The sequence below is a fragment of the Plectropomus leopardus genome, chromosome 1 (genome assembly GCF_008729295.1).
Source record: "Plectropomus leopardus isolate mb chromosome 1, YSFRI_Pleo_2.0, whole genome shotgun sequence".
NCBI classification, from domain to species: Eukaryota; Metazoa; Chordata; class Actinopteri; order Perciformes; family Serranidae; genus Plectropomus; species Plectropomus leopardus.
This window is the reverse complement of record NC_056463.1, coordinates 26,825,048-26,850,506: the sequence shown is the minus strand read 5'-3', so window position 1 is coordinate 26,850,506 and position 25,459 is coordinate 26,825,048. Positions and strand designations below refer to the sequence as shown.

General features: G+C 39.3%; 1 protein-coding gene across 2 annotated transcripts in view; it reads right to left on the bottom strand.

Annotated features, from left to right (window-relative positions):
- The window catches only part of tln2a (talin 2a), a 108,493-nt gene that overhangs the window by 11,519 nt on the left and 71,515 nt on the right, over positions 1–25,459 (bottom strand). For both annotated transcript variants that reach the window (XM_042510228.1, XM_042510314.1), the window contains exons 22-49: positions 25,123–25,289; positions 21,863–21,991; positions 20,605–20,718; positions 20,229–20,342; positions 19,639–19,773; positions 19,086–19,214; positions 18,830–18,932; positions 17,204–17,412; positions 16,083–16,202; positions 15,315–15,512; positions 15,018–15,157; positions 14,269–14,362; positions 13,961–14,050; positions 13,708–13,830; positions 13,467–13,610; positions 12,312–12,473; positions 11,922–12,062; positions 11,605–11,786; positions 10,093–10,225; positions 9,360–9,461; positions 8,781–8,951; positions 7,609–7,755; positions 5,266–5,367; positions 4,757–4,876; positions 4,302–4,448; positions 2,691–2,857; positions 1,591–1,774; positions 1,300–1,425 (exon numbers count right to left, since the gene is read on the bottom strand). In XM_042510228.1, the coding sequence (XP_042366162.1) occupies positions 1,300–1,425; positions 1,591–1,774; positions 2,691–2,857; positions 4,302–4,448; positions 4,757–4,876; positions 5,266–5,367; positions 7,609–7,755; positions 8,781–8,951; positions 9,360–9,461; positions 10,093–10,225; positions 11,605–11,786; positions 11,922–12,062; positions 12,312–12,473; positions 13,467–13,610; positions 13,708–13,830; positions 13,961–14,050; positions 14,269–14,362; positions 15,018–15,157; positions 15,315–15,512; positions 16,083–16,202; positions 17,204–17,412; positions 18,830–18,932; positions 19,086–19,214; positions 19,639–19,773; positions 20,229–20,342; positions 20,605–20,718; positions 21,863–21,991; positions 25,123–25,289 (3,893 nt within the window). The remainder of the gene's footprint in view (positions 1–1,299; positions 1,426–1,590; positions 1,775–2,690; positions 2,858–4,301; positions 4,449–4,756; positions 4,877–5,265; positions 5,368–7,608; positions 7,756–8,780; positions 8,952–9,359; positions 9,462–10,092; positions 10,226–11,604; positions 11,787–11,921; positions 12,063–12,311; positions 12,474–13,466; positions 13,611–13,707; positions 13,831–13,960; positions 14,051–14,268; positions 14,363–15,017; positions 15,158–15,314; positions 15,513–16,082; positions 16,203–17,203; positions 17,413–18,829; positions 18,933–19,085; positions 19,215–19,638; positions 19,774–20,228; positions 20,343–20,604; positions 20,719–21,862; positions 21,992–25,122; positions 25,290–25,459) is intronic.

Sequence of the window (25,459 nt, the reverse complement as noted above, 5' to 3'; positions counted from 1 at the left end):
GTGATTTTAACTTGACTGAGAAATGACCAAACCACCCTGAGATTTTGTACCCTGATATACACTCTATCACAGCATGATAAAATAACATGATTACCCTATGTCCAACCCCAAACACCCTGAGTCTATGAAAGCAAAGATGTTCATTCACATTGACATTTCACAGCAATGAGGATGGAGCACTGGAGCATGTTTATAGGTCATCACCAGTGCCACTAAATTCTGCGTATCAGAGTAGATGACCTGGTAAGTCTAGTTAAATTAAGTTTAATAGAATGGAAAAAATGGCAGTTAATATCTGTAATACTAAGGCCATAAAAATGAGAGAATAAAAAAAGGAAGACTTGGGCAATAACAACTGTATATTGCCAAATCCAGTCATGGTTTAAACTGCAACACAATAAGACAGTGGCTCCCGCTAAAAATGTCTTACATTGTTAACATATTTAGCAAATCTTGCCCTTCCATGCTTGATCATAAGCCCCTAATGTTTTCCTCTGTGGTTGGAGCATTGCACACAGGAATATGAGAGTGCATAACATCAAACTCATAGATAGGGGGCGCACAGCACTCATGCAAAAAAAACACTCTCAAGACTTGAAGCTAAAATCTTACAAAAGACTGACAAGAATCTTTATTCATCTAAGGTCCTAAAATGCATGTGAGGCATGTTGTTATCTCTCCATGACTCCATGACACACTGAGCTGCCACAGACTGTGAAACTGACATTTTTTTTCTTTTTTTTTTATAAACTTCACAGCTCGAGGTGATAATGAACACTCAGCAGTGTGTCATTGGTGGATTATGCAGCTTTGAAAATTTACACTACATACTGTATGTGCTGAAGCCAAGAAGGATTCAGATGGTTTATATTGGACAAAAATATCCCAGTTTCCTGTTACCCGGAACATCAATTTCTTAGCTATTTACATTACTGAGACACAGTGTACAGTTTTACTGATGTGGACAGGTTTCAAAATGACAGGGGGTGGGTGCTTTAGCTGATTAATGGCGCTGCCCGAGGAAGAGGAGGATGTCTGCTATGCATACATACAGAATGTGAAATTTTTTTAATAGACCTTTTTCATATCAGGTGCAGGAGAAAATAAGACTTTTATTATCAGTGGGGAAAAAGAAAATAACAGCCTATCAGAAAACAAATTAGTATAGCTGATTATGCTTTCAGCTTTCTAAATCTGAGAATGACACACACACCATATTTAACAGTTTTCCAGCCCACTGGAGGCCCTCAAATTAGATGACATAGTTTCAGGACTTGTAGACTCCCTGATGCCCCTCACCTTGGCAGCGCTCTTCAGCTGGTACATGGATGGATCATCTGCTGCCTTGCCAGAGGCACACTTGGTGGCACTAATGAGCTCAGCCAGTGCCTTGGCTACATCCTTGACAGCATTTATCAGAACCACCTAGTGAAAGGACACACAGATAGGCACCAATTTATTACAACGCAGCCCGGGAAAGAGAGAAAATTGCCATTCACAACTCAGTCTTCCATATCTCTGATAACAGGCACGGTGAGTAAAGGACAAACAGAAAGCTGAGGGAAGAAAAACAAGACAAGACTGACTAACCTGCGTCTCCGGATCATCAGAGCCAATACTGGCAGCTCCCAGTTTGACCACATCTGTGAGCTGGGTAATGGTTTTGGCAGAAGACTGGGCGGCCTGAGCCAGCTTGTCCTGACCGGAAGCCGCGCCGGACACCAGCATCTTTGTGTCCTCCACCAAAGCTTTAGCTGTCTTCAAAATGTTTTCCCTGAAAGAGAAGATGAGGAGGCAGAAATGAAGGAAGGAAGAGAAGAAGACAAAAGATATTCTTTGATGAATGAAGCCCTGATCGGAAGAAATAATATAAATGTGTGAATCACAGTCATGAAAATGATGCGCAGTGGTGCACATCTATTGTCATATCAAAGACATTTGTACATCAAAGCTGTAGCGGTAAGATTGTGTCATGAGTCAAGTCTGTTATTCCTCTAAAATTGACAAGAGAAATTGAAGGAAACTGGTGCCAACTTTGGTCTTGATTTTTAAGCGAGCTGCGTGACATAATCTGAGATAAAAAGTGATTCTATTCCCTTTCATCCTTCCCCTGCAGGGCTTCTCTATATTTCTGCTTTCATGGTTCTTCAGTGAGGTACAGTAAAATTTCACTAACTATTATCTGTAAGGATCTAGGTTAATAACGTTTGGTCGTAGCTGCATGTAATGCATCAGGCCCTGTCTTGGGTCATTAGATATGCAACTCTTTGAACTTTATTAATCAAAACTCAATTTATCACAAGTCAGACAAGAGATTATGGACAATTTTACTAAACATTTGCACAATAATGTGGGATATCGTAGAAGGAAACCAGAATTATTTCATACTTTTGTATTTGGCACCACAGGAATCCTGCCTCTGAGTGGTGTCTTTAGTCTAACAGCAAGAAGGGTAAGAGATGTGACACTTCCTCTATCTCTCAAACCCTTGGGGTAATTTGTAGTTTCTAACTCCGGAGTCTTCATGCCCTCCGTTCACCAGCTAATATGTCATTGTGTCAGTTTCAGATGAAAGATATCAACAGGGCAAGTCTTAGACTCCAGTCACATTTTGTACTTGTAGACTGAGTGATGATCCAAACAATTGTATTTACATGCAAACACAATCGGGCAACATTTCCAGCTCTAACCTGTGGTCAGCGAAGGACTCATCATTTTCTGCATTGAGCGTGCCGGCAGAGGCGAACATGATGGTGGTGTCCAGATCGGCGATGATGCCAGACACTGCGCTGGCTGCCGTGATGCAAGCCTGAGTGCCTTTGTTGCCTGCCTGCAGAGCCGAGAGCACCAAGGACACCTGAGGACACACACAGACATCACACCCTATAATCAAACAGGTGGGGATGTACGGGTATCTTGACCTAAGACAGAGAGTGCATTTGACATACCTTAACTGTTAGATATAATATTTCAATCAGGCTGCTTTTCAATTTCTGAATTAGTTTCTTACTGTAAAGAAGTATTATTATGTTTTAGTCAGCTCACGTGGAGGTAAACACATCTTCACTGGTCAAAACTGGGCGAAAAATAAAAACCACGCTGCTATAGATGAACACTTCCATTTTGCATTGTATGCATCTCCTTGGAATGTGATAAATAATGCATTCAACTGAGAGGCCCGAACCACCAGTCGCTAGAGGATTTAAAATTTGCTGTGACAGCAAAACAGCATGTCAGAGCAGAGCAATGCACACTGCACCACATCACTCACTCGGTGAAATGAGTACGTGTCACACTGGTTTCGACTCCATTTGTTTTCCTCGCAGATGCCTGAGTGGCAGTAGAAATTGATTAACTGATGTTTCCGGACTCCTGCTACTAAAGGAAAAAAATGACTTGAATTCTAACATAAAAGAAATGATGGGTTAGGAGATTGAAACAGAACAAGTATAACATTTTACACAAACAACTCTGTTGCTTTCTTGTCATGAACAAAAAAAATATAAACCCTTGCTTTATGATAAAAAAATGGTCTTAGTTTGAGAGTAGTATTCATGCAGCAAATTTCAGGAGATTCCACACTAGTAGTACCTTCAGAGAAATGTTTGTATGCACAGGCCACATCTGTACGAAGTTGCTAGACTGCCTGGATATGATTGGTGCAATACTTAACCACGAAGTATTAAAACAGTCCGCAGAGTTATGTATTTTGCCATGGACTACAAATTAAACAGTCAGCCTGTATAACTATAACTGTCAAGTATTTATTTTTTGTACTTGTGTTTTTCTGGATATACACTGTTTTATGTATTTGTACATACTGTATATATTGTGTGATGTATTTGAAGGAACTTTGCTTTTTTTTACACCTGTAATACCACAAGACTATTTTGTGATCCCACCCTGCTATTTAAAGATGGTGCAATGTTACACCAAACTAAGTGTAAAGAAGAGCATGAGCTTGAAACGTCACTTGTGGATTTGTCAATAAAGTGCACATAAGGGAGCTACAGTGTGCTGACTTTTTTTGATGTTTTTTTACTGTTACTCTTGCGGCCCAGCACCTGCATTACACATTTTTTGACGTGCAAGATTACTATGCTACTATCTTTTTCATGTCGAGCAGGAAAACCTCCCTTAGTGATTTGGTATTAACATAATTAAGAAAAGATAGAAGATCAAAAACTCAATATAGGGTACAAATAAATTAATTAGACATTAAATGAAACAGCTAGGTACATTTCTTAAAAATAAAAGACAACAAAATTGAAACCCAAATGTTTTAATGAACAAGACGATACCTTCTCTGTGACTGCACGGGCACATTCAATGAGCTCTCGTTTGGTGAAACCGTCAGAGGGCGTGATCTGCAGAGCCCCCGCCTTTTGCACAAGGAAGATGCAGCCATGTCCGAGCTCCTGCACTCGAGTCTTGATCTGGAAACCGATCTGGATAACGGCACACACAGCACGATAGAAATTCACTGAGCAATAATAATTTTTTTAAAAAAAGAGAAATCCAGTTTGTAAGAAATAATTAAGATAAAAATCAAAGACCGTAATATAAACAGTTACAGAAAAAAATGTGTCTCAGCGCAACCGTGACATATTCGCTGTGTGCTAATCGTTCACAAACCATTTTATTTAATAAGCATGCAGCTATAAGAGTTAAAATGACAAATCCGACACACTGACATTGCAGAGCTGTTTAACGAGAAAGACAATTTGTGTTTGGGTGACACCCAGGCCATCCTCACCTCTTCTGGCTCAGCTGTGTGAGCAGCCAGTCGGCCCTGAACGGCCAGCTGGCTGTAGTCCGCCGTGACATGAGAGGCCAGGCCTCCCAGCTCTTCTGGACATGTCACTGATTTGGTCATCTGAGGTATAAACACACACAGACTGTCTGTCCAAACTGACACACCTTCACTTTCAATAAACTGAACACACAGCAGCTGCCTATACTATAAGAATGTGCTAAATGTGTTCTTTATCAAACAAAAAACACAGTACAAAATACACAAAATTAGCAGTTAAGAAATCTTCGACAAAGAGGTGGTAATGAACACAATTTCAGCCAACAGCCGTGACACCATCCACCTCTTTGTTCTACTTCACATAGGAAAGATTTATTTTGATTTCTTTGACTATTCTAAAAAATAAAACATTGCGTTTTAGAAGTTTTTCCATCTAATCAACAATAACATATTCACAAGTCATGGCCATATTTCCAAAATATCACACTGAAACAATTATTTTGAAAGCTTACCATTTCCTGAGCAGTGACAGCAATAGCCTTTGAGTGTTTCACCATACTGGTCTGATAATCCACAAATGAGCCGTCAGGTTCAGGCGGTGTACCTTCATCCAACTAAGAAAAGACACACACACACACACACACACACACACACACACACACACACACACACACACACAGAGTTAAATTTTTATCTAACGAATTATTGGTTTGTCCTTTACAAAAGGTAAAAATATCTCAAAACATGAAGGCAATCCATCATTCAGCTCTGAAATTACAGCGTCATATTCAGTCTAATCTAACCCTCAATTAGAATAATTCTGCCAGGTGCACAGGCATCAGTTCATCTGCAAACCAACATTAATGTAATTTTACATTCAAATAAACACTCGGCATGAACAATAAACACTCATTATAAATTATCCATCAAATCCACTCTGTAATTACAGCTTTAAAATAGCATCAACTATAAAAACATTTGATCACCAGCTTGCAGTGCATACATTTTGTTTCCAGCATTTCTCAGCAGTCAGCGTCAGGGCAAAGCTGAGGAGACAAGAGATGACGCCATATGGGGAAGAGCATGCTGGCGCTGAAATCAGTCTACAATATCGCAAGTACATGATGTTCGCTTAATGCTTTGAACCCTTAGTAAAACATTGGCTTGATTTATTTCAAAAACATGGGAAGAGGCTCCAGGTTTCAAAGGGTTAACCCACTGAGTGAGATAACACCTGAGACTGTGCGGTCTTGAGTAAGTGACTAAAAGTTCAGCAGAAAACCCTCTAAATCACCTCTGCAGAGAATGACCGTTGTGTTGACGGATTATCTCCTTTTAATCACCTACTGACATGCACGCACTGACTGACACGTTGACAAAATACACACAGAGATCCAAAATGAACCACTTTCATTAATTATTCATGGCGTGCCACAGAAAGGTGATGCAGAGATGCTGTTCCCTCTGGTGACCCACACCTGAGGCACTTTTTCAACCCTGTGATAAGTCTCACTGAGAGAGGTGATGAGGATTTTAATTAGTTGATGCTATTCTGTCTGTACTTGAGATAAAAAGTTTTTTTTCTTGCTTCACACCTTCTGTGTTTGCCAATAGTTTGACTGTTAATTGGAGAGATGGTCTAAAGGCCTAACACTGGCTGTGTTGACAGTCAATTTCCCTCCGCTTCCATGGCTCGTGTTTTTTATTCACATGCTAATCAGTGACTTTTTTATGGTGCCTAGAAAACACTGAGGTTATAATCAAGACGTTACACGCAGGAACAGGAAATCATGAGTTTAAAAAAAAGGAGAAAAAAGGAAATCTATAAAATCAGTTCCTCTGTACTCACTATCAACTTACACCACATTTGTCACACTTGTTTTCTCGACAGTATTTTTTGGCTCTTTCCATCATGTCCTGTGCCAAAGCAAGATATTTTCCGCTATGCAATTTTGCCAACTCAATAAGATTATGCTGAAATGATAATGTGGTGTGTAGTTGCAGGCAAACAAAACATTGTCCTCACTTCATTTCAGCAGTCTGCGTAGCAAGAAGTTGGAAAGGAAAACCAGAAAAGCATGTCGGAGATTTTCTGCTCAGCCAGATGCCACAAGGTGGGTTTATGGAGGAGATGACTGCCTGTAGCTAGCTTAAAAAAAGTATTTTTCTGCTGAGAAGATGGTATTTTAACAAAAAATGTAATGCAAAGACTACTTGAAATTCATTCATCATGACCAGAGAAGCCAGAGGAAAAGGGTTTCAGCATTAGCTTTTGATCAAGATTTGAAACCGACAACTGCCAGAATGCACCATGCCACAACTGACCGATAAACGCTCCTGCTATTGACACCGGTGGCACCAAAACATGTTTCTGAAAACATTTTTAGGCAAGAAATAGAAAATGCAGTAATAGAGACGTTTTGATCAGAGTTTGGTCAGAGTTTGAGAGACAGAGGGGGGGCAGCTTTCTCTCTTGATCCGCTTCTATACTCTTTGTGTTCATGGTGGCGGTGGCCATTCAAAAATGAGTAAATACAATCTCTGTTTGAGTAACAGACCTAGATCAATTCTGCAGATTTTTGCTGGCAAACAAACAGAGAGATCTTGGCGCTGGTAAGACATGGTTCATTTATACAAGCTACCTGCATTGTTATAATACAGAACTCTTTGAAAATTTGCAAAGTATCCATTTAAATTTTTTTAAGAACCACGCAGTGTGAGTTGATTTACCCAGTCACAAACCTGGTATCCAGGATAAAGTGACAGCCATGTCCCAGTGCGTTATAAGCACCAGTGTTTGCCCTGAAGCTGAGCATCCAACATCCTGTGAGACACACCGGCCCAGCAGCTCTCACCTTGGCCATGGCCTCAGCGATGGACTCCACCATTCCTCCCACCATTCCCACTTCACTGGCAGCCTCATTCAGCGTTACCATGATGTCATCAACCGCCTCCTTCATGAGCTGGGCTGCCTCCGCTATGGCATCATGGGTATGGGATGCCTATGAAGTGTGAAACCATGACACAATTAAATATAATATATTAGTAGTATTATTGTTATGCACCATAACACCAAGGCAAATTCCTTCAGTGGAGGAAGAAGTATACAGATCCTTTTCTAGGTAAAAGTTCTAATACTACACTGTAAAAATACTCTGTTACACGTTAAAGTCTTGCAGTCTGAAAATGTCAATTCAGTATAGTATGCAAGTAGAATCAGGAAAATTCACTAAAAGTAAATGGAATTAATACAAAAAAATGCCCACTGTAAGTGTAGTACTTTTATAAATTATGTCATTAGATGATTATTACTTATGCATTAATTTAAAAGCAGGATTTTACTGTTGTATCAGCTCATGTTGAACTAACTACTTTCTATTTTCTTTATGGATTATTCAGCTAGACATTTTGTCCATTAATCGATTAATTGATTCCTTGTAAAAACAGTGAAAATAGTGAGAAATTCCATCACAATTACTGCAGTCAAAGTAACTCCTTCAAAATGTTTATTTTGTCCAACCAAGATACCAAACCTTAACATAAGTACTAAAAAATTACAGGTATTAATTATTTAAAAATGATGCAGCAAATCCTCACATTTGTGAAGCTGGAATCATATGTTTGTTTGATTTTGTTAGTTTGTTTTTTGCATGAAAAATCACTAAAATGCTCATCAAAATGTTGCTGTACTGTTATAAACTGTTGGGTAGTTAAACCTTTAACAAAACATTTTAATTCCTTATCTCTTTGTGAGCAAAAATCTTATTTTTTAATTTTACTGTGGCTCAAGATATACATTTCCCTCTGATATGTAGTAGAAAAAACTATAAAGTGAAATCTGTATATTAGTACACAGCTTGAGTAAATGTACTTAGTTACATTCCACCACTGAATCCCTTCTAAGCAAAAACCTACTTGGCAATAAACCTGAAATAAAACAGTTAAATAAATAAATAAATACACAACATAAAATAAGAATGCCCAAATAACTCTCCTTGGGGTGGAGCAGTAAGCAAAATAGCCCTACCTTTGGGTTTCCTCCACCCTCCTTAGCAGCGTAGAGCATCTGCAGGGCAGACTCAGCCAGGGTCTTAGTTTGGTCCAGGAAAGTCATCTGTTGCTGGTGGTCCATCAGCTTGGATGCCACGCCCACAGAGGCCTTGATCAGCGGTTCAAAGTAACGAGCCAACTGAGTTACCTGAGGCAAAGGGTGAGAGTTTTTAATGAGGTCTGTGAGAACACCACAGTTCCTCAATTACAGCAAATGCCGCATTTTCAATGGGCAAGAAAAATAACAGTAAGTTAATGAACACCATCACTGATTAATTTTGGAGAGAATAGAACTTTTAGAGATATCAACTGATTTAAGAAACAGCATTGCCTACTATATAAAAAATACATATACATATATACATATAATAATATATAATACTGGTAAGATATTGGTAGAGACCTTACTGTAACAATTATCACAATCCTAATTTGTCCAGACGACCCAATACTAACATGTCAAAATGTGTGATACTGCTGCCCAAAAAAAAGGATGAATGTGCTGCTCCACAGCAACAGTATTTAAGTAAAGTAATTAAGTCCCTGCCCTATATACCTTATGTCCTAGTTGGGAAGCTTCGCCCCTGGCAGCAGTGGAAACAGGGTCAATTAAATGGCCAATTTCCTGCACAGTGGACGTCAGCTGCTCTTGCAGCGCCTGAAGAGAGGAAATAAAAAGAAATTAGTCTTTATCTTGCTTTTTTCATGTGAGACAGAGGTACATTCAAATTAGTCATCTGCTAAAAAGCACCAGGAAGGGAACTAAACAGGAAAAGATTTGCCCCAAACTGCTCTAGCTTCAAATATGTGAGCTAGAACTCTTCATAATGCAACAAAACTGGTGCAAGTGCCAAATACTGCTCTGCGTCAAAGTATACCATTCTCAGGTATAGGGGCATACAGATACAGTGGGATCTATACTGTACTGCACGTCTGCTGCTAGAAGCACCAATAAAAGTACTTGTTTTCACTGCAGATAGTTTTTGTTTTTAATGAAAATCAAATCCCTAATATCTTTCTAATGAGACATGTGTGACCTAGAATGGACAGAAATCTAATTAAAACCACCAATAATAGATCCATAATTTAACAGAGAGACACAAAAAGCAACACAAGGACTAGAAAAAGAAAAATCAAAAACTGTAAAACTGAAAGAGGAAAAAAAATAAAACAAGTGACAAGATAAACAACCAGACAAGGACTTACAAATAGAGACAAATGGAAACAGAAAAGGATACTGGCAGTTGTCTGTGGAAAATGTCAAGATTTTTTTTCTGGTGGTTGCTTACCTCCAGTGAGATGTCGTCCCTGCTGGGTAAGTTCTGGCTGACTGCTGCCAGAGAGGCCTGCTCAATGTCCCGGATACATTTGTTGATGTTATCAATTGACGAGTCGCACTCCCGCTGGCCTGGGGCCTTGTCCCTGAGAATAAAACAGGAACAGGAAAAGCAATAAAATGGTTGGAAATAGAAATGAGAACATAAATAAAAAGATTATATATAGGGGAAAAAATGGAAAGAGAGGGCAACAAAGAAAGGAATAGAGATACAATGGAAGACAAAAGTGCAAATGTTAACATAACACTTATTAAAACACAGACAGGTTCCGGGATGTCTCTGTAACATCTTCTCTGCTGGCTCCCTCATCTCATTGCTGCTCAGGTCACACAACTGAAATGTGGCCTGTAGGGTCTCGTCACTACACAGGGAGATCAAGCTGGGCAGCCAAATTAGCTTTGAAGCCTCTGAGTCGTCTGGGGCACCGGCCACATGGGCTGAATAAGTTAAGTTAAACATCCATTTCCATGCATGGCAGCACACTGAAAGTGAAACTAAAATAAAACCTCATCTGTGTGTTTAATGACACTAACAGAGTTATGAGGACAGCTATTGTGGGATGGAGTGCGTTCCTATTTGTGTTATTTGGCACAGTGTGTCACTGAATGCTATTAAACCAGCTCTAGTACTTAATTTGCAGTCTAAAAGGGAAGACTGTGATAAGGACATCGACATCAGAATTCAAGATGCTATGCTGGCTGTGTGTGAATGCCAACGTGCAGATGTTCTGAGCCGAGCAGGGACCTTAAAATTCAGTGCGTTTGACACCGGGAATTAGTTCCTCATGGGCATCAGTTTTGTTCTGATCAAGGTCAGGTACAAAAGCTATGAAAGAGGAGATTAAAAATTTAAGCTGTGGAGGTAAAAGAACAAGCATTTGTCACGCCATGGCACAGTATTTGGGCATCCTGTCTCAAGGACACTGCATTAGTCTCAGAGACATTTATAGAGCAATATATGAACACTGAAATTAATCAAAACTTAATTATAATTTACACCTCCCATAATCCCCTTTGTGTCTCCAGAAATAACTTCACTTCACTTTCAAGGAAATAGAGTACAGTGGTTTAAAGATGGAGTCATGAAAATTATATTTTGGTAATTTCCCACAGTCACAAAAACAAGAGTACTCAACAAAATCACCATCTCTTCAGTCACTGCTCTTACGTAACTACCAGTGAAAGGTTAAATAAACAAAATATAACAGCATACTAGTTCATGAGATTTCAAAATGCAGGTAGGAGGATTTTGTCGCCTTTGACAGTCATGCGAGCTGTTTTCCCTTTCCCTTTCCAGTCTTAATGCTAGGATATATTGACCATACTAACAAAACAGTGGTATATATTTTCTCATAAATGCAATTTCCCGAAATGTTAACCTATTCCTTTAGATACTGTATTTTTGTCACAAATTTCTTTCTTTGGCGCTCATTTATCAGATGTAAATACATTTTCGCTCACTAACCGGATGGCTGTGATGAGACTCTTGATGGAGTCGGACACAGTGCGAGAGTGACCAGCCAGAACAGACCAGGTGGGTGGGTCTTTGGGGTTGATAACCAATGAGCGTGCAGTCTTCAACAGGTAGGTGGAGCTGTCAAGCATGGAGCGTGCTGATTGGAGGATGGGCTCCTGTGCCGCAGAGCCCTATATAAAAATAAAATGAACATCAGTAAGACTGTAGAAATTATTGTGTTTTTTTATTCTTTATTTTTTTTTGGTACAGTATTTGGGTTTTTTTTCCAGTGTATACAGCCAAAATTAATGTTAAAGTGGCCATACCTCGTTGCTGATTTGAGCTGGCATGCTGGCAAACTCTGGGTTGGACGCAAATGTTGTCAGGTTTTCCACAGCCTCAATAAGTGGAGCGGTGGCAACTCGACACTTGTTTCTGTTCTCATCTGAGAAATCACCATCTAAAGCCTAGAGAGTAAAAGAGATGGAATATGAAGGTTCATGACAAAAATCTGATTAAATATCTAACCCAAAAGTCAAGAGTTAAACAAATCCCTGACATTTAACAGAAATTATTTGTGGGAACAAATATGAGCTGATATGAATCATTCAGGTTTCAGAATTCATCAAAATCAAAACTACGTCCAAATCTATACTATGACGACCCAATTAGGGTACAGAGCCAACCTTTAGGCAAGACAGGGAAAGAAATCCTACCTTGATGGTTTTGACCAAGTTGGCAGTGCTGTTGGCGACCTCTTTGGCAGACTGGACAAAGTGCCTCTTGGCAACTGGGTTGGTTGTCTTGGAGGAAGCCAGACGGCAGGCGTTGCACAGTGCCGAGGTGTGCTTAGCGACTATGGTGGCTGCAGAGAGCACCTGCCACATTACACACAACAAGATGTAACACAGCCATGTTAAGTCCAGCGTTTGTGCCAAAGACATTTCCACGTATAAAGAAATTTACTCTTTTAGCATGCACCTCCTGTTAAAGAGTAACTTCTGTTTTTTTGTAACCTGACCCAATTTTCCCCTTGGTTTTGTCTCTGAGTGACTGATGCAGACAACAGTTCTTGAAATTGTAACAGTTTTGGGGCGAGAAGGCTGCAGCTGGGCAAACCAGGCTGCAATATAAACACTCACGGCATTTGTGCACTGTCAATTTACTTCCCTTGAAAGTGCTTGTTTTCATCACTGACAAGTTAAGATTATTATTTAAAGGGCCTGACAACATTATGGAAAGGATCCTAATAACGACAGACTTTTTTGTTAAAGAGTAACATCCTTTTTGTTTAAGCAAAATTGCCATCCATAAACACTATAATTAGGCAAAAAAGTGTTGGCCTTTAGCAAATAATGTTGAAGAAAACAAAGGTGATAACAAGTTGAATATTGTACTTTCAGACCTTTCAGACTACACAAATTCGGGTGCTATAAAAACATTGCTTTGTCAGCTTTAATTGTTTGAAGACATTTTAATTCTGTTCTGTTGTTATGGATTATTTTCTTTTTGAACTCTTCCATGTAACACAAGAAGTACAGCTGATTTAAATGTGCAACATGTCAAAAGATGTAGCAGCATGAGAGAAGGATTCAAGCTTATTTCCATATAAAACCAACATGATGAGAAATCTGATTTTTTGCTGGGCAATAAAACAGCCAATAATCATAGCTATATAAAATTCTTAAGGTTTTACCATTCATCCATACAACACTCCTGACCTGATAATGAATCATACTCTGGAACATCTCTGCAGAAAAGCTAAGAAACTCATCTGATGATACTGCCAACACCTAAACCTGTTATATTGTAGATGAGACTGACAGGTTTTTGGATGCTTGCTATGATGAAAACATTGTAAGAGCATGTACCTGTGAGGGACTGCTGTCTGGATCGACAAGATTCTGACAGGCCATCTGGATCGCCTGGTTGGCTTTGGCAAACTGGATGGGATCCACCAATCCCTGGTGCCCTGCCTGACTGTTAGGATCAGACACACCCACCAGGTAGGAGGCCTGAGGGGGAAAAATAATCAGCATTCACACAACCAACAAAAGGTATTATGATTTGATAGTTCATGTACTGTGAAAGTTGTTTCTCAACATTCTGTACCTGTCCCGCAGCTTCAGTGAGGCCACACAGAGCTTTAGAAGCTGATCCGACACAGTCTCCAAATGCCGGCACATCTCCAGTCTTGCAGTTCTGAGAAATACCTGCCATAGACTCTCCCAGGACCTGGACCGAACAGAGGAGCAGGTCAGCAGAACAGAGAAGAAAGCGAGGAATGCAACGGATGCTAAGCTCTCTGTGTGTGTGCAGAGAGCTCGGCTGTTTGATCAATAGGCTGTGTGATTTGCAGGCCTACCTTGGAGTTCTCCATAACGCTCTCTATGCAGTCGAAGTAGGAGAGGTCACTGACCGGCTCGTTGGGATTGTCCAGCATCCCTCTGACAGCCTGGGAGATGAGCAAGGAGTTTGAGTCTTAGATCGTATTCGACATTTTCTTTTTTTTTTCCCCCACAAAATCCTCCCTGGCTATTGAGTGAATTAGAAATTTATTTGGGTATTACTCAGATAGACCATAGGTAAATAAACCTAGATTAAAACTCCCCTCAGTCCTCTGTTGATGTGATTGCTGATTGTTTAATCACAAGCTTGTAAAGTTGTATTTACCTCCAACTCTCTCAGGGCGTTGTCACATTCCTTCTGGCCAGGAGCCTGCTGCGTACACAGCGTGATCAGCTGGTTAATGCTGTCAGTCACTGCCCTGAAACAAACACATGAACAGAAAAATAAATAAATCACACCCTAGTCATTGAAGGTGAGAAGAGTTGGTGAATATGCAGACTTGGACATGTGTGAGCACTTTTACTGGAGGTGTGTGTGTGTGTGTGTGTGTGTGTGTGTGTGTGTGTGTTAATAACGAGGCCTGTGCATCCATCAAGAATCTGTATGCATGTGTTTGTGTGTGCAAGATTATGCAGTTTGTCAGCAAATGTTTGAAATTCTTATTAGAACTTTAACAAGTCTTTTTGAACATTTTGAGGCTGGCAGCTGCAATCAGAACCAAGCCTTTTATAAAGTTATAACTTTCATCTTCAGTCGATGACTGGACGCATTTTGCTGACAACATCAATATCATAACAATTCACACTTTCTTTGATAAATAATATTACCATAGCTCGATATGGTGAATAAGTTGTTCACTGCCTAGTGGTGTAAAACTACTGTTTAAACATAGAAATGGATTAAAATATTACAAATAATATAATATAAAACATTGTTTAAATATTCCATTTACAGTTGTAGCTTGTTTTTATATAATACATGGAGTAATCTACATATAATCTATGGACATTTTGGATAAAGGAATAACAAAAAAATAATGTGTATGTTTGTGTTTATGTGGCTATTTGTGTTACCTTGCAGCAGCAGCTAGCAGGTTCTTGGCATTTGCTGCTGCAGGGTCCACAGACAGACTCTTGGCTGCCAGCAGCAGCTTGCTTGAAGCCATCGAGATGTTCTTCAGGTTACCAATCACCTGCACCTGGTCGTCTTTTTTCTAAAAAGACAGAATTATAACGTCATAGCAATTTGTGAAGTGACATGCGTTTGAAAAGTTCTCCTGCTGTCTCAACTGAATGGAAAGGCTGATATGTCTGTTAGAGCACTTTTAAAAGACTTTGATGTTCTCGTAAAACCGATATAACGAGACTGACCTGGGTGTGACCGGCCATTTCTATACCAGCGTCCAGGAACTCATCAAAGTCTTCGCTGAACTTTCCAGAGGCCACTGCCAGCTGGCTGCTGGAGCCTCTGGAGGCATGTACCACCTCGCCTGCTGACTGGTTCAGGTCTGCTGCTGTCTGGTTAAGCTCGCTTTGGGCCTCCTGAAAGGACTTGGAGGCTGGAGGGATCTAAACCAAAGGTACAGAGAAGGAGTCCACGATGGAAGAGAGACACTTAACTATAGGTTAAAAAAAGCTAGATAGCAATTACATAAATAGCAGGTGTGACAGCAGCCACAACTGCAGTTCATTGTAAACTGTGTATAAGCACTCAAGTTATCTAAAATAAAACAGAAAAAAATGGTACAATTAAAAAAAACAACCATATCAAAGCTCTGTTAAAATTGTTGCAATAATGCTGAGTATAATAATGACTGTGTCTGAGCTCAGAAATTTGTGAGCTGCGTAAATTTTTTAAACAATATAAAATAAAATCAGGACACTGCCCCTATGTGTATACCAATGATAAAATGTTAGTATCCCCGCCTTGTCAGACTGTGACCTTGCTTAACAATGCGCTTGAAAATAATAAAATAATACCTGAATTTTTTTCTTTCTAGCAGTCAACTTTATTTTCAGCTTTTATGTCTCATTAATTTTGATACATCCCTTAAGGATCGTTTTGCTGGGGGGCATTTACAGACATACATGGTGCTATTTTCGCTGGCAGAGGTTTGCCGAGTCACGGACCAAACTCACAGTCTCAATCAGCAGCTTCTTGCTGGCCTCCCCGATGCTCTTGAGAGCCATGTCCACGTCCTTCTGGCCGGGCAGACAGTTGACGCAGTTATTCAGGGAGTGAGACACAGCCTTAGCCACCTGGAACACACAGCAGGTTCAAAGAAGACTGAGTTAGAGAGGTATCATCTATATGCAGCATCTACCGTATATGCAGCAAACCAGGCTGAGCTAGAAATCTGAAATTTGCAACTTTTTTCTTTAATTTTTATCAGCCTGTATGTTTGTGTGACATCGTAAAGGCTGAAACAGAAGCACAAAACAACATGACAGGGACTTCAGTGAAGGCTTAGAGCCCATATGTTAAAAAAGCAGCACAGGCTTCAGTTAGTCTTATATCCCATTGCACTTTCAAATGACAAAGTAGTATTATATTAGTTTTTGTTTTTTTTTCTAAAAAGCCTTATTTGTGTTTTCTCTGCATTACAATTTAGTATTCCTAAGCCAGCTAAGATATTGTCCATGAGAAAATATTTGCCAAAATATATTTAGCAAAGAAAAAAGTCAGGCAAAAGAGCTGATGTTTCTTTACAGTTTACATTGCTGCATGTTTAATATCTCATAAATAAACCAATTCAGTTTAGCCACCTTTAAAAGTCACTTTTTAAAAAAAAAAAAAAAAAAGTTTGACAATTCAAAGGGCTCTATAAAATGTTTAGCATCATTAAACTTTCTGTTTTAGTGGAAATTCAGGCTTCCAAGTTAAAACAGTGTATTTGATGTGTAATGAATTGAAGATGAAACCACAATAATTAAACATTCATCAAACTATATGTGGTGAGCAAAACATTATTTCCTTTACTGAACTTTTTGAGGGTGGAGATAAGGTTAAAGAATATGAAAAATGACAGTTCAGTTGCAAATGAATCAGTGCAAACAAAAGTCTCGCAGACTCAAGTTGCAAGACTTTTGTTTTGACAGCTGGCAGGAATGTCTTTGTAGTGGCCGGTGCTTTAGTCTGACAGAAAGATGAAGGCTGGACTGATCCTCCAGCCTGCAGCATAAAGACTTACTCGATGCGTTAAAAAGGACAGACATGCAGAATAGACTCCATAGTCCCAAGCGATCCTGAATCATCTCACCTGTGCCAGCCTCTGCTGACTCTCGGCGTCTCCGGGGGAAATCAGTGCCTGCTTGGCCTCATGAATGAGAAGTGCAGAGCCCTCCATAACGTCACGAGCTGAGTCCAACATGGCGGCAGCAGCTTTGGGGTCTGTGGTGGAGGCAGCAACGCCGCGGGCTGCCTGAGCCAGTGTTTTCAGGGCCTGAGCTGTCTCCCTGGCTGCTATTCCTACACACAGGATCACAGGTAACAAAAAGTACAGATGTAACTGATGACAACTACCATCAGGAAAGTAGCTCAGCAGAGACAGAACTCAGAGATCATTTATACATATATGACACTTTTTTACAAGATGATGTCACTAGCATGTACTCATTTCAAAATCTCAAAGACTAACATCCATACTTCTAAACAGAGTATTTACTCATTAATGACAAATATGTGTCAATAAGAAACAGAGAAAATGTAATTTAGTCCAAAAGGAAACAACAACAAATGTCTCATAAGAAATTGGACATCCTAACTACAACTCACCAGCTGAATGGGATAAAACTATTGGAATGAAGCCATATTATATGTAGCAGTGAACATCTATAAAAAACATTGAAGTAATACTTCAGCCACGAAATAATCATTTGTATACACATTTCTCACCCTGTGTTACATTGAATTCTTGAGGAAAACTTTATTTTTCTGGCATGCCTCTGTGGTGAACGAGGAATCCAAACATGGTGATCATTCTTGATGAATTGCAGTTAAAAGGGGCCGAGTTAAAAAATAGTAGAACTATATCAAAACGTTAGTTTACAAATGTCACACAACTTGTGCAGTCTCTTTTATCCAGTCTTTTGCTGAGGACACATGCATTTTTACTAAAACATTACTATCTTTACCAAAACATTACTATTTGAATAACTTCAGCACACAAGTAGAGCGTCTGCTTACTTCATCAAGAATTTGATCAGTTTTTAGATTCTTTATTCACCTTAGAGGCATGCGAGAAAAGACGTTTTCTTTATTAATTCAACGTAATAGATCGAGTAATTGCATACAAATTTACATTTACATTACAATTTACATTTTGTGGGTGAAGAATTCCTCCTTTAATTGATGAGTTGTATTTCACTCATCACTTTAAAAAGATGATGAAAAGTCTTTGAAAAGCAGTTTTACCACTGAAAATAACAAAAGCATTCAAGGTTAATGTGTTAAAAATGGCCTTACTCTATTGTACCACACAAAGCAGCATGTGAGTTTTGACACTGAATACTGGATAATTGGATTGTTTCATCACAAGTCAAGCAGTTCAAATATTTCAGTCTGATATAAAAAAAGAGAAAGAAGCTTTGAGCAGTGTATACTGCAAAGCAAAAGATGCTGATAACAAAAAGCATTTGAAGCAGCGACCACACTTTTAACCCACAGATCAAGGATTTTTTAAAATTAAAACTGGCAGCTATGCTCATGTTGGCTGTTGAGGTTGTGATGTTTACAGCAAAAGAAACGCTAAATACTAAATACTCAGGAGATGCGTATGTTGTGTGTATGTATTCGAAAACTAAAGGTTGGTGGATAGATATGATTACATGACCTCTGCTCCTTAGTAAAAGTTTTCAAGAAGTCAAAGTGTGTCAGCAAAACCAACCTGTGTAGTGTTCATTCCCTTGTGCTGCACAGGTGAGCAGCTGAGCCATGGAGGATCCCACTGACTTAGAGGTGCTGCCCAGATCCTGAGCACACTTCTCCATCTAAGGCAGAGGAAAAATGGAAAATAAAGCAGCAGCTTTACATACAACTTACAAAATATTGGGCTGCAAACCTGACAGACCGCGCTTCAGACATGAGTTGCTGGTAGTCAATATCGTTTGTAAAACTGAGCTTACAAGTCTAAAAAAGCTTACTGATTCTCCGGGTAGTGGTTTCAGTTGGGCATTAACAGCAGCCAGCATGGCATCTTGCAGCTCACTTCTCAGGGTCTGGATGGCTGTGAGCGCAGAGTCGATCTCCATGGGGCCGCAGGCTTCATGAGCCTAGAAAATAAAGGAGGTCTGCTGTCACTCACAATCCACATGGTTCCAAGAGTTTTACTACATTATAAGTAGTGATACTTTCACAAAAATGAATTTTGTTGTCAGTTTCAGGTAGTTACAAATGGCTAGTTATACACAAAACATACACTTGCTCCAAATCCTGCACCTGGAGCGAATTAAACAGATCAACTGATGTGATAAGTATGTAATTTAAAAGCTTCTACTACAGCAGCTCACTTCTGATGTGGAATAAAAAAAAAACAAATTTAAACTCATTGATGTTATTTTGTTCATGCGGTGGTTTAAACCATAGAGCAGCCACAGTGTCTCTCTTGGATGATTTAAGTCTATTAGGTTTGTTTTTGCATGTATTTGCATATGAAATATGAATTTATGCGAGTGCCTCTGTGTGTCTGCGCTCTACCTTCTGTGCAGACGTCCTCAGCTCAGCCAGGCAGGTGGCCAGGTTCTTGGCACACTGACCCAGTTGCATGGCTGCAGCCTGATCCGTCACCGTGGGAACAGATGACTTGGCCGAGGTCACCATCTTACTACCAGGCTGCAGAGAGGAAAAGAAAAGGGTAAAGAAAATACTTTTATCCTTAAAAAAAAATCAATAAAACTTGTATTTTCCCTTAGAGCATTAAGGAACTGCCTAGAAAAGTAAATGTTGCTTTGAGCAAAAACAAGGAACAAAGGTTAAATTATGTGTTGGTATTTTTGTAGAGCCCACGGTACTCCATCATCTGTAAAAAAGCAACTGAGGCATTAAAGACGTAATCCCACCACACCACTGCTTCTTTAACTGCCTGCTTACACCAAAAAGAGGTTACAGGCCTATTTTCAATGGATCCCCATATGGCAGAAAAGCTATTTATACTTTGTTCAGCCTGGTTCCCAATATAGGACTGAAGTTTCAGAATCTGAGTACATAATGTTTTAACATTCTCCCTTCCAGCAAAGGTGAGAAATAGTAAGGTTGTACGTGTGTTTGTGTGTTTGTGTGTGCTGCACCTGTAAGAAGTTCTGGCTGGCAATAATGAGAGCCAGTTGTGCACTGAGGTCCTCTGTTTTGGCCTGACTGCCGCGCACCCCCTGGACAAGTTGTGGGATGTGGTCTGCCACTGCCTATACACACACAGCACACATACACATACACATACATATACACAGGCTTAAATAAAGTCAAAATGGAGACTTCTCTCTATTATACTATTCTATAAATCATCAAGCAAGCAATTTAATGCACACAATACATCAAACAGTTGATGTTATTAGTTATGAATGAAAAATATTGTGAAGTAGACATTTTTAATACTCCATTTAACAGGAGGGGGAATGGAACAAACCCAACAGTAAGTGGCACCCTGCTGTCAGCACATATCCTCACCTTGCAGCTCTGCACCAGCTGCTGGTGAGCAGCGGTGTTCTTGTTGGAGGCGGCGGCGTTTTGAGCAGCAGCGATGGTCTGTGTGGCTGCAGCAGCAGCTTGTTTGGCAGCATTCTGAGGAATAAAAAGACCCATAAAAACATCCACATGTAAATTACGGTCAACAGCAGCTCTCTGTCTGTCTCTATGTAGGTCTGTCCTCTCTTCACAAAATGATAAGCTGAAACCTTAAGAATAGCATATTGTAATGCATTTGAGTGTAAATATCCTATAATTGGTCCTATTGGTCCTTAAATTTTCAAGTTCAATTTAAGGTCTTACATCTTGTTTATACAAAATAAATAAACTGTTGTAGATAATAAATATCCCAATATTACAACTAATATTTTATCACAACTACCTAATAATCATGAACTAAATGCACATATAACTGCTCATCAAGACACATTATGAAAGTGCAAAGGACTACGCAACTTGTAACGCATGTAACAAAAGCTGTGAAATTCATTAACTCTGTTTATGAGTTAAATATTAAATTGAGCTGTAAGTTAACTAAGCTTGAGGCAAATGAGCTTCTGATCCCATTTGATGACAAATGACTCCTTTTCCCATTTCAGGGCCATTTAAACAGAGTAACAACAAACTGAATCTGCCTAAAGCGCTGACATTTAAAAGTGAACGACATGCTGCTGAAATTAACACTGAATATTCACTTATTTAATTAACAGAATCAAAAATTGCTGTTTTAATGTCAAATTTTATTGTTGACATTTTCAGAATCCTCATCCTAAAGTAGCAGTTTCTCAGCCAGTGTGTTAAAGGTTAGGCTTGAACTGCATCTCTTTTTTCATACTTTCCTAATATTTCACAATACCATAAAATTTTCCAACTGGCGACGGCTGACATATTCCCGCGGGTGTGTGTAGATGTGAAAACATGCTCGCTTTACACTGTGTGGCCCAGCTCGCCTTCTCTGCTGTTGCTGGCAGGCATTTGCTAGTCTTGTAATGTTATCCCCAGCACTTGCAGTCGCCATTTTTCTCAGCTCAGCTGCCTGTTTCATGGGCAGTGACTGACATCTGGTGGTGAGTGCTGTGCACTAAATTGCCTCAATGCAGCATCTCCGTATCAGTTTAACAGAAAGAGGAGTGTCTATATTTTTGACAGTACTGAAAATCATACCTTTGGGATATCTAAATACCACTTTATACTGTAATACCCTGACATCACTCAAGCCTTATGAAGGTGAAACACTGACCTCCAGTCTGTTAATGAGTTTCTTCTTAATGGCATTCTGAGCAGCAGCGTTGGTGGCCACACGCAGGCCCTCTGCAGCCTCCCTCAGTCTCTGCTGCTGGTCCTCATTTTCTGGGTATGCCGCCGCGCCCTGAGAACACACATACACACGCACACACAAACACACACAGAGTGAGCAGGATGGTAAATAGCTGGTAAAATGGTGGGAAGACAAAAAAAATCAAGACTGAATGATCTGTCCAAAATTCCCCTGACTTCCTACAATCTGTAAAAATATAATTTTCTTTTGCACTGCTGTTTTTTAAAGCATTATCATTCCTGAATGACATGTCAGCACTCATCGCATCACACACACCTACTTAGACACACCCACGCAACTGCCATCAGCGCATAGAAGTCATCTTGGAATATCCACTCAGTGTAGTCAGACCTTTGAAAATGCCGCAGATTTAAATGACTGCACTTAAACTCCGCTGTAGCTCATCTTCATCACTTCTTTGTTGATGGCTAAATATCAAGAGATGCTGTTTATTCATGTAAGAGAGCTGCTCTTTTTATCTTCCCATTTATATGAATCCAGCAGAGAAAGTTAACTGGGTTCTGGGCAGACCAATGTCACTCAACACCGCCGTGTCCCCTGCTGTTGCAGAGAAAGTTAAGCCTGCTGCCATTAGGTTAATTAATTGGGAACTCTGTAGCTTCACCTGCAGCTACACAGAGAGGTGAGAGTGTGAGTGTGTGTGTGTGTGTGTGTGTGTGTGTGCGTGTGTGTGTGTGTGTGTACACTGAAAACCTGTGTCATTAAGGTGATGTTATCCCCCCCTGATGCTGCTGACAGAAGTTACCATAGACACAGATATCACTATGAACAAGAGACACATATGTACAAACAGAAAAAAAGGTTTTTGATGTTAATTTCTAGTAATTTCACGGGTTGAAAATATTTTTTCAACATTTGACTTTATTAATGCCAGTAAAATGATGTTAGTGACCAGCTTCAAATCAGTGTTTGCAGCTGACATCTGCCTGTTGGCAACTGCTGACACAGTTTAAATTTAACAGCCAATTTGCATAATTATTAAAAAGTGCTGATTTCCAGAGGAAGTAGCAAGATATCACATGCATGAATTCATTATGGGGAACGAGCCCTCTAAAAGCAGGATCTGTTTTACAGTGATACAATACCATGCACAATATGTGTCTCGCTCAAACAAATCATTACCTGACAAGGGATTAAAACAAACAAAAAAACTGAGCATAATCACAGTGAGCTGCAAAACATATGGTCCAAAACCTAAACTGTACAAGCTATATCAATCAGTTACCAAGGCAACACCGGGCTGAGGTCTCATCCTCCATTGACACAGATAAATGTACAGCTGCGACAGTGATAAGTCTGGCATCAAACTCAACCATCAAACCAGCCGGAGGGCGTCATTTAATTTTCACGGTGAAAGTGGAGAGTTATTAATATCAGTGTGTGATTCTGCAGACAGATAATGAGAGTGATGGAGAGAGATAGCAGATAAATGGTTTGGATAGTGGAAGATGGGATGAGTGGCAAATCTAAGCTTGCCCTACAGCAGTCAGGGAAGAAAGAGTTTGATGTCCTCTTACTGTTAATCATGTTATGCCGGAAAGTTGAGGTGTGAGGACAACTGGACGGTTAATTTAAAACACCGTGTGGATTAAAATTTTTCAGCCCAATAATTGTGTATTTATAAAATTATTCATTTTGTGCACGGGTGTCTTCATGGGCTAATTTTAGCTGTTAACTGCACTTCCAAAAACACAGCAATTAAACCAAAGGATTAGACCAGACTGTGTCCAATCTATGTACTACACAGGAATTTGTTTAGTTCCAATTAATTAAAACTGTCCACTACAATATTTACACTGCATATTCAATATGGTGCATAGTCTTAACAATGTTCTTTTATTTGGTCATCTTATGAAACGTTTTGATGCAACAGCTAATGTTGATGTTTATTTGACATTAAATAGAGAAGAAATTGTGCCATAGAGCATCCCAAGTTGCATTCAGTATCATAAAGTAAGGATTGTAACAACTCCAATAGTAATTCTATGACAATTAAAGCAACAAAATTAAAACCAAAGATCATCAGAGAGGCACTGAGCCCTGGTTGAGTGTTGCAAAGCCTAAATATGTGTTGACCCATTCACACTAAAAACAAGCACATTTTATTTGTGGTGTGAAAGGGGAATGAGACACACCGTGCAGCTGCTACAAAGGGTAAATAATTAAATCAGACCTAGAGCTTAAGGCAAGTTAGATTTAAGCCTTTTTAAAACTTAGTTATACTATTCAGTATAATTTCAGGCCAAATTTACAGTAACTACAGCTAAAAAGAGAAAGGTAAAATATTTTTCAAAAATAGATGTTATCAATTAATTCATTAATTTTATTTATTTATTTTTTAAAATAAATTATTTTTATTCATACACCTCCTTTATTATTTCATTCATAAAAACCTCCTTTTCATGTCTTAGCATTTTAGATTGATTTAAGTCATTTTAGTACAAATTAATGCCTTACTTTCTAATTATTTCTAGACTTTTTAAGGATCTGCAGAACCCTGAATTGAATAATTAAAGCACACAAAGTGTTTTAACTGGGGCAATAACACATTTTCTAATTCAAAACTTAGATATCTTAATTCAGACATACAAATAGATAGAAAAATACTGAAAACACATGAAACCAGACACTACTAGTGTCTGTGGACCAACATAACCACATTTTCAGATGTTGACTTTACCATCCAAAACCTTTGAGAGAGAGAAGAAAAAAAATGTGTGTCCCCAAATTAAATATTTTTTTATGGAAGAAAATTTAAAGGGAATCTCTTATTAATCAAAACAACGTCTTAAATTCCAATTTTGCACAAACACGCACACTCACACTTCTCTTAGGGCTTCTGGCCCAGCTTCTTTCCCCTCAGCTGTCACTGAAAACGTCATCCTTAATGTACAAGTAGATAAAACCCAGCCTGGTACATTTTCATATAAGCTACTGCTCTTAAAAATATACCTGTGCTTTGATTACAACCAAAAATTTGCCCAAAAGATTACTTTGGGTGAACTGTTTTGGTGAATTATGCATGGACTAAAGCTTGTTTTACAGCTGCTCCTAAATTCAGTGGATTTACTGCTTTTGATGACTTAGTATATAAATGCTAAACTACAAGAAAATAAATGCAATAAATATCATCATCATGTTTTGTCTCACATAGTGCTTACCTTTGCTGCCTCCACCATCCTTGCGGTGGCGTCTGCCAGCAACTTAGCAGCTGCCAGCAACTTCTTAGAATTGTCAACGTCCACCTCGGCCTCGGCGTCAGACCTCATGGCATTCACCAGGTCTGACGTGGCCTGTGCCAAAACCCGAGCTTGACGAACCATCTCCCCTGAGACGTGATTAGAGAGGTACAGAGGTGGTGTGGAGGTGGGAGGAAGCATAGAGAGAGAAAATTGGAGAAATGAATTAATGTATGAGTCACTCTAATGAGAGACTGAGAATGAGCATGAGTTTTTTTTGTCATGAATAATTTAGATTATTTTAATTTTTTTTAAAAAC